Source organism: Podarcis erhardii, assembly GCF_964252035.2.
Source record: "Podarcis erhardii genome assembly, chromosome: 3".
In the NCBI taxonomy this organism is placed as follows: Eukaryota; Metazoa; Chordata; class Lepidosauria; order Squamata; family Lacertidae; genus Podarcis; species Podarcis erhardii.
In genome coordinates, this window is record NC_138507.1 from 8,731,481 (window position 1) to 8,749,102 (window position 17,622).

Consider the following 17,622-nt stretch of genomic DNA (forward strand, 5'->3'; position numbering starts at 1 on the left):
ATGTTGTCTTCAAGCAGGTAAGACATTAGGGCTGGGCTGGGGGGTTGGGAGGTATGGGTGCGGCAGCAGAACTGCTGGATTGGTTCTGCTGATGCCCTCATCCTGCCCCATCCCAGTATTCAGAAGCAGGAAGCCAGGGCTGCAGTCTTGGCCCTCCCATTAAGCATGCTGTTTTTCTGGGACCAGTAACTTGAGGCACGAAATGATAAAAGTTTTGCTTCAAATGAGGTTGGAAAATTCATCATGACGAAATTATTTAGGGAAATAAGAAGCCAGTATTGTTTCGATGAAATATTTAACGAGAACAACGGACAAGTTTCCAACAAGTTTTGTCCTGCTTTTTCTTGCTTTTTCCACTCTTTGTTTATAGGACTATATGGGAAAATGCACCTTGTTAATAAATGCAGTCTTATTCCAATGGGGATGCAGGTGGCGCTGTGGGTTAAACCACAGAGCCTAGGACTTGCCAACCAGAAGGTCGGCGGTTTGAATCCCCGCGACGGGGTGAGCTCCCGTTGCTTGGTCCCAACTCCTGCCAACCTAGCAGTTCAAAAGCACGTCAAAGTGCAAGTAGATAAATAGGTACCGCTCCGGCGGGAAGGTAAACGGCGTTTCCGTGCGCTGCTCTGGTTCACCAGAACCAGCTTAGTCATGCTGGCCACATGACCCGGAAGCTGTACGCCGGCTCCCTTGGCCAATAAAGCGAGATGAGTGCTGCAGCCGCAGAGTCGGCCACGACTGGATCTAATGGTCAGGGGTCCCTTTACCTTTACCTATTCCAAGGGCACACATAAACCAACACACTCCACCCACCTTCAGAGGCCGGCAAACGCCTTCTGTGATGTGTCCAATCACTTCTTGCATATTTTTTTCCACTCCTGAAAGGAAACATAGTGAGAGTTATTCAGAGGAATTTCAGCAACCATGCTACCCATAACCACACACTCCCTTGAAAAAAGGAACATCTAGGCAACTTGAACACGTCACAGATTCTGTGAGAATTGTGTATATTTTCCCCTCGTGCTATAAGCTGCCTTAAGGATGGTTATAATTATGGAAAGTCAGTACACAAATAAAATGATTATGTATGTAAAACCGCCCAAATCCAACTTGCTTACTTGCCACATCTTTCTGTGCACACCTTGGACTTGCCAACACTTTTTTTACAACCCTCCATGCCCCCATACCCCAATTACACAGAACAAATATCTGCTAAAGTACATTGCACGTGTTTATCGCCACATACATCTTTCCCTGGAGATTCCAAACACACATTTCCTATGTGGTGGGAGTGTAAGATTGTAAAAAATTACTGGGAAATGATCTACTGTATAACGAATTGAAAAAAAGGTTTAAAATAACATTTGTAAAGAAACCAGAAGCTTTTCTGTTGGGTATTTTAGGGCAAGATGTGAGGAAAGAATTGAAGACACTACCGTATTTTTCGCTCCATAGACGCACCTAGTTTTTAGAGGGGGAATGCCGGGGGGGGGGGAATTCTTTAAAGGGAGCAGAGCCTGTATGCATCCCATATTTTATTATTTCCCCGAGGAGGGAGAAGGGCAGCCCGTCAGTCCCTCCTCCCTCCTGGGGAAAAGCCCCCAAGAACCGCACACATACACTCCATGCGGCTCTTTAAAGGGAGCGCTGAGCAGAGTCTCCCACCTGAATTTGCTCCATAAGATGCACACACATTTCCCCTTACTTTTAAGGAGGGGGAAAGTGCGTCTTATGGAGCGGAAAAATATGGTATTTATGTATGCAACAACAGCAGCAAAAATTTTAATAGCACAAAACTGGAAGATGGGAGAAATACCATTCAAAGAACAATGGCATGAAAAGTTGATGGAATATGCAGAATTAGCAAAACTGACAGATAAACTGCGTGAAAAAGATAACAGTGACTTTGGAAAAGAATGGGAACCTTTTGTTTGCAGAAACAATGTAAAAGTATGGACTCTTTGGCAGGGTTTAAATACATAATGTAATTAGAGAGAACAAGAAAGACAACAATGTGATAATACTACTATATATAAGCAGCAGAATGCAACAAGTGGTTTAACAAACCAGAAATGGAAATGGAGGGAAGTCAAGGGAGAGAGGGGAATTTACAAAACGATTGTTCGGTTAAGTTGAATAATGTATGATATATGTATGAAAACCAATAAAAACTGATTTAAAACACACATTTCCTGAAATTGAGCAATACCTTCAGTAGTGATATGTTTTAACAGGGCTTCCAGATGCTCTTTTTCTGAAGCAGTAGACTGATGCAGCCAAGCCAACATGTCTCCTACATATCTAAAACCAAAAACCAAAATATCCTGCTGCATTAAATGATTATTCTAGCAGCAAAACCACTATGCAACGTACGCTTCCGTGACTGCCGTACCTCAGAGGATCGTGGGAATGCATTTCGATAGGCCGGGGGGTTCCTCCTGGACCTCCTCTAGTAAGAGCATCGATAAAACCACGGACCACAGCACTTCTTCTGGCTGTTGCAAACTCATCAAGAGTGTATCTACAGTGGAAATGAAGAGGCGCTTTATTAAAATGCATGTGCTTTATATTGCCACTACAGTCATTAAGGTGCCTTGCTTTATGGGAATGTTAAGTATGCTATGCACAGAAATAAACTGCCTGAATAATTCACCACTTGAGCTCCAAAAATACTTTTCACGGCGTGAAATTGGTCGGTACCATGCCTCAGCCTCCCAACACAGGATCTGGTGGTTTGTTTCAAAAGACAATAGGTTCCCTGAATAAATTCTATGTGGATGAGCTAATCATTTGTGGTTCCAGATGGGAAATGACCACCTAAGCTAGAAAATACGGGAATATAAGCAACTACAGTGGTACTTTGATTTAAGAACAGCTTAGTTTATGAACAACTCGAATTAAGAACGCTGCAAACCAAGAAGTAGGTGTTTTGGTTTGTGAACTTTGCCTTGGAAGCAGAACATGTTCCGCTTCCTGTTGAGTGTGTTCCATTTGTAAATTGAGTCCCCTGCTGTTATAGGAAAACACGCCTTAGTTTAAGAATGCTTTGGTTTAAGAATGGAATTTCGGAACGGATTCGTAAACCAAGGTACCACTGTATTATATTGGTGGCAGAGGGTTTTTTAAGGGGGTGGGCCTGCAACACATGGGCCGAATTAAGCCTGCCTGACACCAGTTTAGCATTAGGTTTCTATCAGGTATCCTTGTTTAAACCCATGGGTTTGAAGCTGATTTATTATGAAAATAAGTTTGCTAACAGGGGTATAGCGCAGTTGGTCAGGGTGTGGTGCTGATAATGCCAAAGTTGCAGGTTTGATCCCCGTAACAGAAAGCTGCATATTCCTGCATTGCAGGGGGTTGGACCAGATAATCATCAGGGCCCCTTCCAGCGCTACGATTCTACAGTGGTACCTCGGGTTACATACGCTTCAGGTTACAGACGCTTCAGGTTACAGACTCCGCTAACCCAGAAATAGTACCTCGGGTTAAGAACTTTGCATCAGGATGAGAACAGAAATTGTGCTCCGGTGGCACGGCAGCAGCAGGAGGCCCCATTAGCTAAAGTGGGGTTAAGAACCGTTTCAGGTTAAGAACGGACCTCCGGAACGAATTAAGTACGTAACCAGAGGTACCACTGTACAGTGGTGCCTCGCAAGACGAAATTAATCCGTTCCGTGAGGCTCTTCGTATAGCGTTTTTTTCGTCTTGCGAAGCAAGCCCATTGACAGCTTAGCGGATTAGCGCTATTAGCAGTTTAGCGGATTTAGCGATCAGCTGTTAAGCGGCTTATCTGCGGATCAGCTGATAAGCGGCTTAGCGGCTTAGGAAAAGGGGGGAAAAGGGGGAAAAAACCCACAGGAACTCGCAAGACATTTTCGTCTTGCGAAGCAAGCCCATAGGGAAATTCGTTTTGCGAAGCGCCTCCAAAACGGAAAACCCTTTCGTCTAGCAGATTTTCCGTCTTGCGAGGTGTTCGTCTTGCGGGGCACCACTGTATTATTCTTTAAACCAGGATCCCTTGAATGTAATGCTAAGTTCAGATTCTTGAAAATGAAACCTAACTTTCCAGAGATTCTCCTCCCAGCTATTTTATTTGGGGGGCAGGGGCAAGGGGGGGTAGAGAAGGCAAGCGGAGTACATGAATCTGATGTTCTGCTTCATCTTGCTGAAGTTCATCCAACTAGCACTAAATCAGAGTCTGATGTTACATGTGAACTGTGCCTTTGTGTTATAAAGACATAAAAATGTAGAAATAATATTAGGATGTATTTCAGCAAGGCATTTCATTAAACGAAAAGAAAGTTGATGCTATAGAACAGGCATAGGCAAACTCGGCCCTCCAGCTGTTTTGGGACTACAACTCCCATCATCCCTGACCACTGGTCCTGCTAGCTAGGGATGATGGGAGTTGTAGTCCCAAAACATCTGGAGGGCCGAGTTTGCCTATGCCCACTATAGAATTTGGTAGGTGTTCCAAGGCTGCCACCTTTTGGTTAATATCAAGCACTGCTAACATTCCTTAAAAATTAGTCAACTGCTGCTGAAAAAAGGAAAGTCATAACATAACATAACATAACATAACATAACATAACATAACATAAACATAACAATAAGGAAGTTCCCTGTTATGATTTGATAGGTAGTTATCCCAAATCTTTAGCACAAAAGATGTAGAGTGGTGGAAAGTCCCATGCCTTGAAATATTCAATTCCACAATGAATGAACTTTTTAAGCTAGCTTGTGGTCAGAAGGATGAAGCCCCCAGAATATTAATCTTGGTGACATTATGTTCTGCGACGAAGATAGGCAACATACTTATAGAGAACAGCCCTGTCTTGCAAAGCTTCCATTGCTTGAGCTAGAACTGGAGAAATGTCACAGGATTCTTGCGTTAAAGTTCTGCATTCGCCTGCAAAGAGGAAAAGATCAGGCCAAGAGTAAGCAATGTTTCTGATCTTTACAGCGTTCTAAAAATAATGAATGAAAGTTGTTGCAATCCTATTTGTAACTAAAACGCTCACCGTATTTTTCGCTCTATAAGACGCACTTTTCCCCTCCTAAAAAGTAAGGGGAAATGTGTGTGTGTCTTATGGAGCGAGTGCAGGCTGCGCAGCTTTCGCTGAAGTCAGGAGAGCAAGAGGGATCGGTGTGCACCGATCCCTCTTGTTCTCCTGGCTTCAGCAATAGCCACGCAAAGCCTCCTGAGCGCAGCAGGAGCGCTCCTCCCGCTGCGCTCAGGAGGCTTTGCATTGCAAAGAGCCTGAAGAGGCTTGGCACGGCTATCCCAGAAGCCAGAACAGCAAGACGGATCACTGCTTTCGCTGCGCAGCGATCCCTCTTGCTGTTCTGGCTTCACTCCGCTGGAGAGGCACTGTGCAGCTTTCCCTCTCTGCGCAGCACCTCTTCAGTGCTGAAAAGGCTCTGTGTGAGAGGGAAAGCTGCTCAGCGCCCCTTCAGCAAAGAGGAAAGGGCTCCTTTTCTCCTGCCGCTTCGCTGAAGGGGCGCTGTGCAGAGAAGGAAAGCTGCGCAGCACCCCTTCAGCGAAGAGCCCCTTCCGTTTCTCCTGCCACTTCGCTGAAGAGGGAGAGAATGTTTTTTTCTTGTTCTCCTCCTCTAAAACTAGGTGCGTCTTATGGTTGGGTGTGTCTTATAGACGAAAAATACAGCGTTTTAAAAACTCGTCATCTCAAGGCCTAGGAGACTAAACTCCTAAGTCCTGCCCAGGGCTGTCATTTTGAGACATAAGTGGTTATTTCCAAATCAGCAGGTCTTGGATCAGGATGCCTAGGGGCTAATAAGGGAGCTTAAAATATTAGAACATTAAAACATTCCAACATTCCAGCTGCCATAAAACAAGCTGTGCTATTACAAAGACTAAGACCTCAGATGCAAGCTCTAGATAATATTTTAGAAACTAAGACCTAAACCACATTTCTAATGGCTGTCATATACGTATTGTTTATTGTCATATTCGATTGTTAATTCAAACTTAATTCTATTGTGTTTTATGTTTGCTTAGTACGGTATGTGACTCTGGTCTGGGACCGTAATAAATTTTATTATTATTAAAACATTCCTGTTATAAAATTAACCTACTCCTTTGGTGGGGTGGGTGGCTGAAAGATAGGCGAGAGGAGATAATACCGGTGCAGTTGGCATTGCTTGGCTGACTGCAAACATTTAATAATAATAATAATAATAATAATAATTATTATTATTATTATTATTATTATTATTATTTATTTATATCCCGCCCTCCCCAGCCGAAGCCGGGCTCAGAGCGGGTAACAGTAAAATATACAACATTCTAAAATCATTTCATTATAAAATCAGCTCAAATCAGATTAATGGCAACCATTGGGCTAGAGTTCTGTGAGGATTGCCAAAGGCCTGGTGGAACAGCTCTGTCTTGCAGGCCCTGAGGAAAGATGTCAAGTCCCTAGTCTCTTGTGACAGAGTGTTCCACCAGATTGGAGCCACAGCTGAAAAAGCCCTGGCTCTGGTTGAGGCCAGCCTAACCTCTCTGTGGTCTGGGACCTTCAGGATGTTTTTGTTTGAAGACCGTAAGGTCCTCTGTGGGGCGTACCAGGAGAGGCGTACCAGGTCCTGTAGGTACGAGGGTCCTAGGCCATATTGGGCTTTAAAGGTTAAAACCAGCACCTTAAACCTGATCCTGTACTCCACTGGGAGCCAGTGCAGCTGGTATAGCACTGGGTGAATGTGATCCCGCAGCGAGGACCTCCCATTTGTCTGTTTTGTTTTATTGTGTAGTTGTTGGTGCTTATTGTTTTAATAATTCTATGTAATTATATGCATGCAAGGTCCTCCTGAAAAACAATATATAAATACAGTAAAATAAATGTTTCTATAAACCATAATGATTTTGGTGCACCAAATAGTACTGGCTAATCTTAAACATTAACAAAAAAAAAAAAAAATCCCAGGATTAAACATGAGTGTAATGAATAATTTGAGGCTATAGAATTTGGTAGGTGTCCCAAGACTGCCACCTTGTGGTTAATATCAAGCACTGCTAACATTCTTTAAATAAGCATCTTTTCAAGAAACAGCATTATCCCAAAAAACTAAGGTACCTTGAGCCCATCGGTAAAGCTGCTCATAAGCAGTCTCTTGAAGCAAAGCCATCTGTTCCATAATTTCTAGGCTGCAAATTGAAAACAAGTAAATGCTTTTAAAAAGTGTTTTATGAAAATAAAAAAATCTTTAAACACATAATAATCTTTAGAGCTATTTCCCCGTTCCAAATATATTCACAGCCCACTTTATACAGCTTAAACTGAATGATGACTACTACTTCAGCCATTGTTTTGTAGTTGTTCAGTGAGAACTCACCCTGATCTCTGCTGGTTTGTGCGCAGAAGAATCTTGACATCGTTGTGAATTTGTTTTACTCTCCCCAATACCTTAAAAAAGTCCTAGGAAACGCAAGATTGAAAGTCGCTGGTATTTTATTAAAGCAAACTGTCCACACAGAAATATTGCCAGATCATTATACTATAGGCCACAAACTTTGCAGTTAAAGGAATTTCTAGTGGAAGGATAGGCAAGATCTCAATGCTAAACAATGCAATACTATTATTAATACTAAAACAAGAGTTTTACTTCACACCCACTATCCCAAACATAATTTATCCAAATACACATCGAGGTATGTTTTTGCCTACATTTAAAGACAACCACTAGGCATGGTCTATGAGTTAAGTATATTGTATCCTTTCAAGGAAGCAGGTTTGCCATACAACCGCAATTTCGCAAACACAGCCAGTACTCAGCCTTTGCAAACAGTGTCCAGGTGGAAATCACTGAAATGTCCAGGAAAACCGGACATATGGCAGCCCATGCCAATAGACCAGATTTTTGACAAATTTCATTTAAAAATAGCTCAGAAACACACACACACCCCCCCCTCTCTCTCTTAGATTTTACCCCCAAAAAAGTGCAACAACTTTGGGCAGAACTAAAGAAAGCTCCACAACTTTGTCAAACACCTCAACAACCATTGTGTGCCAGGAGTTTCACTTTTTGAAGATTTATTTCTTCCTTTTTATTTGTAGGACTAGAAGAGTGTGTGTGTGAACATGCACGTGTGAAAGAGTGTGTAAATGGATGATAGTATTTTGATTTTTTTATCGGTAGAACAGGGAATCATGCAGACACAAAATTATGGGACTAACACAAAAAATATACCTACAAGCAATTAAAAACTCATAACCTATAACTCATAACGAAGAAGTAAGGCTTAGCATATAGAGAATGCTTGACAGGCCTTTTCAATATATAACTGATTAACACAAGTCTTCAGTAACAAATATGCTTAACTTAGACTTCAGCATTAATATGCTTAGCCCATTGAGTTTTAATATGAAAGTGCTGGTGAATGTCTTGGTTTAAAATGTCTTGGTTTAAATAGGAAACGCACAATATGAAAGGAACAAGGTAAGTGGAATAGAATGATTCCATCTCAAGTGCTAAAGCTAGAATATTATTGCTGTGCATGTAGTACTTACCTCTGTAACAGGCCCATCTCTTGTGCTTCGAAGGACATTCATTTCTTCTGGAGAAAGCTGGAATTCTGCTATGAAAGCACCTGCTATTTGTGCTTTCAGTTCTAACCTTTGGCTGCAATTAAAAGGTTGAAATTTGAAAATGGGGTACTTATAGCACAGTCATATATGTGTGTCGACTCGGAAGTAAGTCCCAATGAGTTCTATGGGGCATACTCCCATTGTCTTGAATGAGCCTTATACATCACTACTTCAAAATAGAATATATAGATAGGTAAAGGTAAAGGGACCCCTGACCATTAGGTCCGGTCGTGGCCGACTCTGGGGTTGCGGCACTCATCTCGCTTTATTGGCCGAGGGAGCCGGCGTACAGCTTCCGGGTCATGTGGCCAGCATGACTAAGCCGCTTCTGGCGAACCAGAGCAGCGCACGGAAACGCCGTTTATCTTCAAACCAGAGCGGTACCTATTTATCTACTTGCACTTTGAGGTGCTTTCAAACTGCTAGGTTGGCAGGAGCAGGGACCGAGTAACGGGAGCTCACCCGTCGCAGGGATTCGAACCGCCGACCTTCTGATCGGCAAGTCCTAGGCTCTGTGGTTTAACCCACAGCGCCACCCGCGTCCCGGAATATATAGATAGAAAGAAAAAATAGAGGTTGAAGTGTAAATGAAACTATATTTGAAGTGAAATATCAGAAGAAATTTATTAATGGGTTGGAACCAGAGCGTCCAGTCTGTGAAAGGAACAGCTACGTCTGTCCACAGAGGACACCATAATCCAATGGAGGTTCTTCATTGCAGGAAGATGGTGGGAAGACAATATTCATCTGGTTTCGCCAGAAGCGGCTTAGTCATGCTGGCCAGAAAAAACTGTTTGAGGACAAACGTTGGCTCCCTCAGCCAGTAAAGCGAGATGAGCGCCGCAACCCCAGAGTCGTTTGCGGCCGGACTTAACTGTCAGGGGTCCTTTACCTTTTTACACCGGGGGGGGGGGAGAGAGCACCCTGGAAATAGGATTTTAATCCACTGAAGAAAGGCATCCAGCGATCTATGCCACTTCAGTGTATTAAATACGTAGCCCCAGTGATTCACATTGAATCATCCAACAATAACAACAAGCAGGAAAATAATACCCACTTAATAAATTAAGCATCTGTAAGAAACTGCTACTTGAGTGTCATTTAACCGGCTTTATACTTACATATCAGTACTCAGTGAGTAAAAGCTAGGTGTTGGGCCACTAACAAAAAAAATGACTTGCTACCCTTCTTTGCATTCTTGGCAATTTCAATTATTGAACTAATTTGTTTTAAATTACATCGCGCAACTGAGTTTACTGAACATAGCCTGATACTTATCTTGTCTGCTTTAAATAGTAATGAACAGATATTCATTCTTATTGAGAAACTGAAAAGTCCAAGAACCATACTTCTTTAAAGTTCAGAAACTATACTAGGAGGACCTTTCAATGCTCGCACAATATTATGCAAAGTGAGTTAATGCGAAATTCTCTCATTCTGAAACTTCTGTGGTTAGAAAAAGGGAAAGATGCATATCCCGTGGCAAACATCTGAAGAACAGTTTAATAAAAATGACTGCTGGAAGTAGCCCTAAGGTAACTTCATTTTGCACAAATGTGGGAGAATCCAGAAAAGCATTCTAATTTGACATAAATATAACAAAAGGGGCAAATACATACTTCTCTGCTTGAAGCTTAGTTGTCTTTTCTATTAAATCCTGGGTTTGCTCCTTGGTTGCCTGGAGTACAGACCAGAATAATTACAGTTAAACCCCATTAAGGCCTTAAGGTATATTTCTACTTTTTCATTTTCTGTTTCAACCCAATTATAAGTCATTTAAGCACAGCAGAACAGTGAACAGAAAGGCAGTTAAGTTTCAGAAACAAAGAAAGCTACATTTTTCTTAACCTGGCAGAAAGGCAGAACCCAATAGATGCACTTTCTGTATTTATATACCATGGGTAGGCAAACTAAGGCCTGGGGGCCGGATCCGGCCCAATCACCTTCTAAATCCTTCTAAATCCGGAAGGTCCAGGAATCAGCGTGTTTTTACATGAGTAGAATGTGTCCTTTTATTTAAAATGCATCTCTGGTTTATTTGTGGGGCACAGGAATTTGTTCATTCCCCCCCCCAAAAAAAATATAGTCCGGCCCCCCACAAGGTCTGAGGGACAGTGGACTGGCCCCCTGCTGAAAAAGTTTGCTGACCCCTGTTATATACAGTAGACCCGCAACATACACAGTGGTTTCATTCCAGAAATAGTGCATAAAGGCAAAATGGTGAATAGTCAAAACACACTGGGTGCAATGGCAGGTGGGATTGTCAAAGTTTCTTTTTCCGGATGCCTGCTTAACCCCCTTTTTTCCAAGCAGGTGAATGTGCACAAAGTAAATGTGCTTAAGTTGCATGTCTACTGTAAGGTAAAGGTAAAGGGACCCCTGACCATTAGGTCCAGTCATGGCCGACTCTGGGGTTGCGGCGCTCATCTTGCTTTATTGGCCGAGGGAGCTGGCGTACAGCTTCCGGGTCATGTGGCGAACCAGAGCAGCGCACAGAAATGCCATTTACCTCCCCGCTGGAGCGGTACCTATTTATCTACTTGCACTTTGACGTGCTTTCGAACTGCTAGGTTGGCAGGAGCAGAGACCAAACAACGGGAGCTCACCCCGTCGCGGGGATTCGAACCGCCGACCTTCTGATCGGCAAGTCCTAGTACTGTCTTCCTAATACTAGAACTAGGGCCCAGTGCAATACAGAAGTCTAGCAAGTGTGCTAGAGTGCTGGTTTGGGTTTGTGGAGATGCAGGTTCAACTCTTCAGTTAAGACATGAACTTGGATCAGTCACCCTTTCGGAGCCTAATCTACCGCACAGGATTCTTGTGTGAATAAAAAGGGAACCCATTAAAGAAGGGTGGGATAAAAATCATAGAGTTGTTCAGCTGGAAGGGACGCCAGTGGTCATCTAGCCCAACCCCCTGAAATGTAGGAATCTCATTCATGACAGGTGGCAAATGTAACAACAACATATCCGCTCCGTTAACCTGACAACAATATTGATGATCCCATCAAACTGATCATAATGATTCATACGAAAAGTGTTTTAGAAACGTTACCTGAGTGATTTACATACACACAAGCTTAGAATAACATGCACACAGAGCTCTTATGCATGCAAAATGTCCTATTAATTTTACTAGATGGAGTAGATTCCTGAACAGTGAAGGGATCCAAACACAGACCTTCTTTTGCCATAGAAATTAATGGGGACCTCTTTTCATGCAGGGGATCCTTTTGTGCCTTAGAATTCCTATGGCTGTAAAAAAAGAAATCTTCACACTGGGATCAAAAGTGATCTCTATGTGTTGTACAGGGGGAAAGTACTGTGCTGTTGAAACTACCAAGTCCCAGTGTGCCAGAAATGACCACATCTGCACACACACCCATTCTTTACCTTCAAGTGATTGGTCATGTCCTGGCAGCAGTTGCTCATAAACTTCACATCTTCATTTATGCTTTCAAGTTCCTGAAAGAGCACAGAAACAGACAAGTAACCTAAAACACTAGAACTCATATTGAGATTTGCGTTTTCCACATTCCCCCCCCCCCCCATTTTCTGAAACACCAGAACTATCAGACAGTTTCCCTAACAAACATAATCTTCACTGTTATATGATACAGTCACTGATAAGAATATCCAATGATTCTTCCTCCCTGAAGCTCCAGATTTTGTTTTTCAGCGTTGGGAGAAACTGGATGCGCAGCAGTATAAGAAAGCATTACAGTGGTACCTCGGGTTAAGAACTTAATTCGTTCTGGAGGTTTGTTCTTAACCTAAAACTGTTCTTAACCTGAAGCACCACTTTAGCTAATGGGGCCTCCTGCTGCTGCCGCGCAATTTCTGTTCTCATCCTGAAGCAAAGTTCTTAACCCAAGGTACTATTTCTGGGTAAGCAGAGTCTGTAACCTGAAGCGTATGTAACCTGAAGCATATGTAACCCGAGGTACCACTGTACACACTTTTAGCATTCGTGCTTAACAACAAGTGCTGGATAGTTCCAGAGATACAACTAATGGTGTTGCTCTATACACGTCTACTCAGGAGTAAGACTCATTGACTTCAATGAAGCTGTCTCCCATGTAAGTCTGTAGTACAGGATAGCAGGCAGCAATAGTAATATCTAAAGAAATTTTGTGGTGGCAAATGGAGATCTGGTAGTATTTTATATAGATTTTGTGAACATGCTCATAGCGGGTGTTGAACTGTGGCCAATGAGAGTGCCCAGTGAGAGAGGCAACCCTTGATAGAGAAAAGTGGAGGAAAAGGATAGCTGTCAGTATTTTTTCTAGAACCCAACGTGTATGCATGAAACAAGACACTCTACTTCTCATCTTACTCTTAACAAGATTGTCTTAACAAGTTCCCTGTTTGGCCAATGTGGTTGTTTTTTGCTTTCTGAACATAAACATATTTAGCCACAACCAAGTCTAATCCAGTTTCCCCATGATATCTTGTGTGCTTCTTTTATCTCTCCACAAATTAGCCAGGTAATAATAATAATAATAATTTATTATTTATACCCCACCCATCTGGCTGGGTCCCCCCAGCCACTCTGGGCAGTTTCCAACAAAACACTAAAATACAATAACCTATTAAACATTAAAAGCTTCCCTAAACAGGGCTGCCTTTAGACGTCTTCTAAAAGTTTGGTAGTTATTTTTCTCTTTGACAACTGGTGAGAGGGCGTTCCAAAGGTGGGCACCACTACCGAGAAGGCCCTCTGCCTGGTTCCCTGTAACTTGGCTTCTCGCAGCGAGGGAACCGCCAGAAGGCCCTCGGCGCTGGACCTCAGTGTCCGGGCAGAACGATGGAGGTGGAGACGCTCCTTCAAGTATCCTGGACCGAGGCCGTTTAGGGCTTTCAAGGTCAGCACCAACACTTTGAATTGTGCTCAGAAACGTACTGGGAGCCAGTGTAGGTCTTTCAAGACTGGTGTTATATGGCCTCGGTGGCCGCTCCAAGTCACCAGTCTAGTTGCCGCATTCTGGATTAATTGCAGTTTCCAGGTCACCTTCAAAGGTAGCCCCACATAGAGCGCATTGCAGTAGTCCAAGCGAGAGATAACCAGAGCATGTACCACTCTGACGAGACAGTCCGCGGGCAGGTAGGGTCTCAGCCTGCGTACCAGATGGAGCTGATAAACAGCTGCCCTGGACACAGAATTAACCTGTGCCTCCATGGACAGCTGTGAGTCCAGAATGACTCCCAGGCTGCGCACCTGGTCCTTCAGGGGCACAGTTACCCCACTCAGGACCAGGGAGTCTTCAACACCTGCCCGCTCCCTGTCCCCCAAAAACAGTACTTCTGTCTTGTCATGATTCAACCTCAATCTGTTAGCCACCATCCATCCTCCAACCGCCTCCAGACACTACCATAGGACCTTCACCACCTTCACTGGTTCCGATTTGAAGGTACAGTAGAGGGGAAGAGAACCAAGCAATGGAATTACCAGCCAGTCATTTGCCTCAGGGACATATAGAGGGGTTTACAGTGGCCCTTGACTATCAGCTTCCTGTTGGACATTTAGAGCATTAATGGATAAAAATGGCATACCTCTTTCACTTGCTTGAAGATGTGGACAAATTCTTCATTTATAGCTAAGCTACGATGTTCCATATCTCCGCGTAAATTTCTTCTGGTACGCAGGCTATTTTCTACAAAAAAGACTGAAAGAGCCTTGAGCGCTTCTAACATCTCCTATAAAAATATATACAGATCATGTTGACAGTTCATATACAAAATGGACTTCTTTTTAAAAAAAGACACACATCAGAAGACACAGAAAACATCTTCAGTTTTCCAGATAAATCACATTTTAACAATGCTAAACTATCTTTACAATATAGTTTACAATAGCAAATATATAGATTAAATGCTCAACATATTTTTGAATATAAACATCAACTTGATATAATTATTCCATAGTCAACTCAATCAACTAATTACTTGCAAGTAAAGCTAAACTCTGTCCTCTATTGTGAAGACCAATTCTAGGGCACCAGTCCAGCTTGAGCTGCATTCAACTAGGGGTTGGTTGAATCCTGCCCCTGGCCCCATGGCAGTTTATTTCCTGGGGTAAAATCATAAAAAATGAAAAAGCTCAACAACTTCAATCCTTTAAAAAAGGTCAACAACTTTGGTCACATGTTCACTTCATCAAATCTGGCCCTCTTTGAAAAAAGTTTGGACACCCCGATGTATTCAGTCAGTTCAGTAACGCCTGTCAATTCAGCTCATTCAAGCATTTTAAACTGCCACTCTTCCTTGGTGGGTACCGTATTCATTCTCCATGCCAATAAGATTCCAGCCACAGTGGTGGCATATAATAATTTTGCTTTTGTATTTTAGGGACTTCTATTGTTTCCGTTCCCGAAAGGGTTGTCTTGGGCTGGGGTTTTTTTTTTGTTTTAAATCATTTTAATTCATTGTAAATTACTTCCCAGAATTCCCTGATTCCTTTACAGGACCACCACATGTGGGGAAAAAGGATCCCTCTCTACTTCATTACATTTCCCTGCCTTTTCAATGGTGATGTCTAGTCTTAAAAAAAAAAAAAGTCTCATTTATAATTTAATATAATTTGAACCCCTCATTGCCTGCGAGTAAGCCCCGCTGAGCTCAACGGGGCTTACTTCTGAGTAGACCTGGTTAGGGCTGCGCTGTTGTTCACTAACCAGCTAGAAAAGGGGAATCCGGCAACTAAGCCAGTCATTTTTAAAGAACCACCCTAGAGAAAAGAAACCACACGAACGACGCCTTCCCTATGGGTCGGCCAATTGGTGCGAAAGGAGGATAGAACTTTTTTTATGTACGCCACAACAGCAGCAAGAATACTCATCACAAAGTATTGGAAAACACAAGATCTACCCACCCGGGAAGAAAGGCAGATGAAGGTGATGGACTATATGGAACTGGCCGAGATGACTGGCAGAATCCGAAACCAAGGAGAAGAGTCGGTGGAAGAAATTTAAAGTTTATCTTCAGAAATATTGTAAAATTAAGGAATGTTAGAAAGATGTTGGGAAAAAAAAATTTATGTGGTTCTAGCAGAAAAGATATAAAGGATTAAGCAAAAATGAATTGGTGAAAGAAGAGAATGCAATATTATAGTATATTAAGATAAACTATTAAGTTAAAAACAAAGTTGGAAAGGATTTGCTGAAATATCTAACTGAATTAGAATACAAAAATGGGAGGTGTGAGGAGGCCAAGGAAATAAGTGAATGTAAATAAGTGATGTAAAGGTTTGTCTTGTTTTATTTTCCCTTTCTTTTTTCTATATTTTCTTTTTTTTTATGATGATGTGTGCTTTTTATTCCATGCATTGTTACCCTTTCCTCTTTTTTGATCATTTGCATTTTCTCTTATTTTTTGGTAACCTTTAGAATCCTAATTAAAAATCTTTTTTGAAAAAAAGAAAAAGAAAAGGGGAATCCGTCAACTAAGCCAGTCATTTGCAAAGAACCACCCTAGAGAAAAGAAGCCACACGAACGACGCCTTCCCTACGGCTCTGATCCGCAAAGCCGGTGCCGGTTTCTCAGACGCGGCAACAGGTCGCCCACCTTGTCCGTCTCCAAGCGCGTCTCCAGCACTTTGCGGAGCTTGCGACAGAGAGGGTTGGACCCGGGCCCTCCAGACGAGCCTTGCGAGGAGGAGGAGGAGGAGGAAGCGCCCCCCGACGAAGCAGCAGCCCCGGCCGCGAACGGCTGCAGCGGCCGCTGCTGGTCTTCAGCCGCCGCCGCCGCCATCTTGGCTCTCTCTCTCTCTCCTGCCCGGAGGCCGCCGTGGCGGAGGCGGCGCCGTCACCCGGACCGGGAGCGTCGCTGCACCGCTTCCCTCCCCCTCCCCGCGGCCGGAGACAAAGAGTTCCGCCCGGCACTGTTCCTCAAACTCGCTGCTGTTGGACCAAAGGTCCTGCTAGCTAAGGATGCTGGGAGTTGTAGTCCAACAAGGAAAGCTGGGTACAGTGGTACCTCGGGTGAAGCACTTAATTCGTTCCAGAGGTCCGTTCTTAACCTGAAACTGTTCTTAACCTGAAGCACCACTTTAGCTAATGGGGCCTCCGGCTGCTGCCGGAGCACGATTTCTGTTCTCATCCTGAAGCAAAGTTCTTAACCTGAAGCACTATTTCTGGGTTAGCAGAGTCTGTAACCTGAAGCGTATGTAACCCGAGGTACCACTGTACAGTCATACCTCGGGTTGAATACACTTCGAGTTGAGCGCGTTCAAGTTGCGCTCCGTGGCAACCCGGAAGTAACGAAGCGTGTTACATCCGGGTTTCGCCGCTTGCGCATGCGCAGGCGCTCAAAATGATGTCACGCGCATGCACAGAAGCAGCAAAAAGCGACGCGTGCGTGCGCAGGCGTGCCGTCGGTAGTTGCGTTTGCTTCTAGATGTGAACGGGGCTCCGGAACGGATCCCGTTCGTATCTAGAGGTACCACTGTATGAGGGAGGCGGGTGGCGCTGTGGTCTAAAGCACTGAGCCTCTTGGGTATGGGTAGGCAAACTAAGGCCCGGGGGCCGGATCGGCTCAATCGCCTTCTAAATCTGATCCGCAGACAGTCCAGCAAACAGCGTGTTTTTACATGAGTTGAATGTGTCCTTTTACAGTCAGGTTGCGTTTTTTCAGGTTACGGACCCACTGAAACCCGGAAGTACTGGAACAGGTTACTTCCGGGTTTCGGAGGTTGTGCGTGCACAGAAGTGCCGAATCACAACACGCGCGTTCACAGACATGCCACTGCGGGTTGCGAACATGCATCCCACACGGATCACATTCGCAACCCTAGCATCCACAGTATTTAAAATGCATCTCTGGGTTATTTGTGGGGCATAGGAATTATTTCTCCCTCCCCCCCAAAAAAATATAGTTCGTCGTCCACCCCAAGGTCTGAGGGGCAGGGGACAGGCCCCCTGCTGAAAAAGTTTGCTAATTGGGCTTGCTAATTGGAATGTCGGCAGTTCAAATCCCCGCAATAGGGTGAGCTCCTGTTGCTCTGTCCCAGCTTCTGCCAA

At 43.6% G+C, this 17,622-nt stretch overlaps 1 protein-coding gene across 2 annotated transcripts in view; it reads right to left on the reverse strand.

Moving 5' to 3' along the window:
* The window catches only part of COG6 (component of oligomeric golgi complex 6), a 40,228-nt gene extending 23,848 nt beyond the window's left edge, over positions 1 to 16,380 (reverse strand). For both annotated transcript variants that reach the window (XR_014154876.1, XM_081855559.1), the window contains exons 1-11: positions 16,169 to 16,380; positions 14,159 to 14,302; positions 11,999 to 12,070; positions 10,226 to 10,284; positions 8,529 to 8,640; positions 7,354 to 7,436; positions 7,095 to 7,165; positions 4,816 to 4,909; positions 2,393 to 2,521; positions 2,210 to 2,301; positions 814 to 878 (exon numbers count right to left, since the gene is read on the reverse strand). Coding sequence is in view for 1 of the 2 variants with exons in the window: in XM_081855559.1 (XP_081711685.1) it covers positions 814 to 878; positions 2,210 to 2,301; positions 2,393 to 2,521; positions 4,816 to 4,909; positions 7,095 to 7,165; positions 7,354 to 7,436; positions 8,529 to 8,640; positions 10,226 to 10,284; positions 11,999 to 12,070; positions 14,159 to 14,302; positions 16,169 to 16,354 (1,107 nt within the window). In the remaining variant the exon portion in view is untranslated. The remainder of the gene's footprint in view (positions 1 to 813; positions 879 to 2,209; positions 2,302 to 2,392; positions 2,522 to 4,815; positions 4,910 to 7,094; positions 7,166 to 7,353; positions 7,437 to 8,528; positions 8,641 to 10,225; positions 10,285 to 11,998; positions 12,071 to 14,158; positions 14,303 to 16,168) is intronic.
* Positions 16,381 to 17,622: the final 1,242 nt, after the last annotated feature.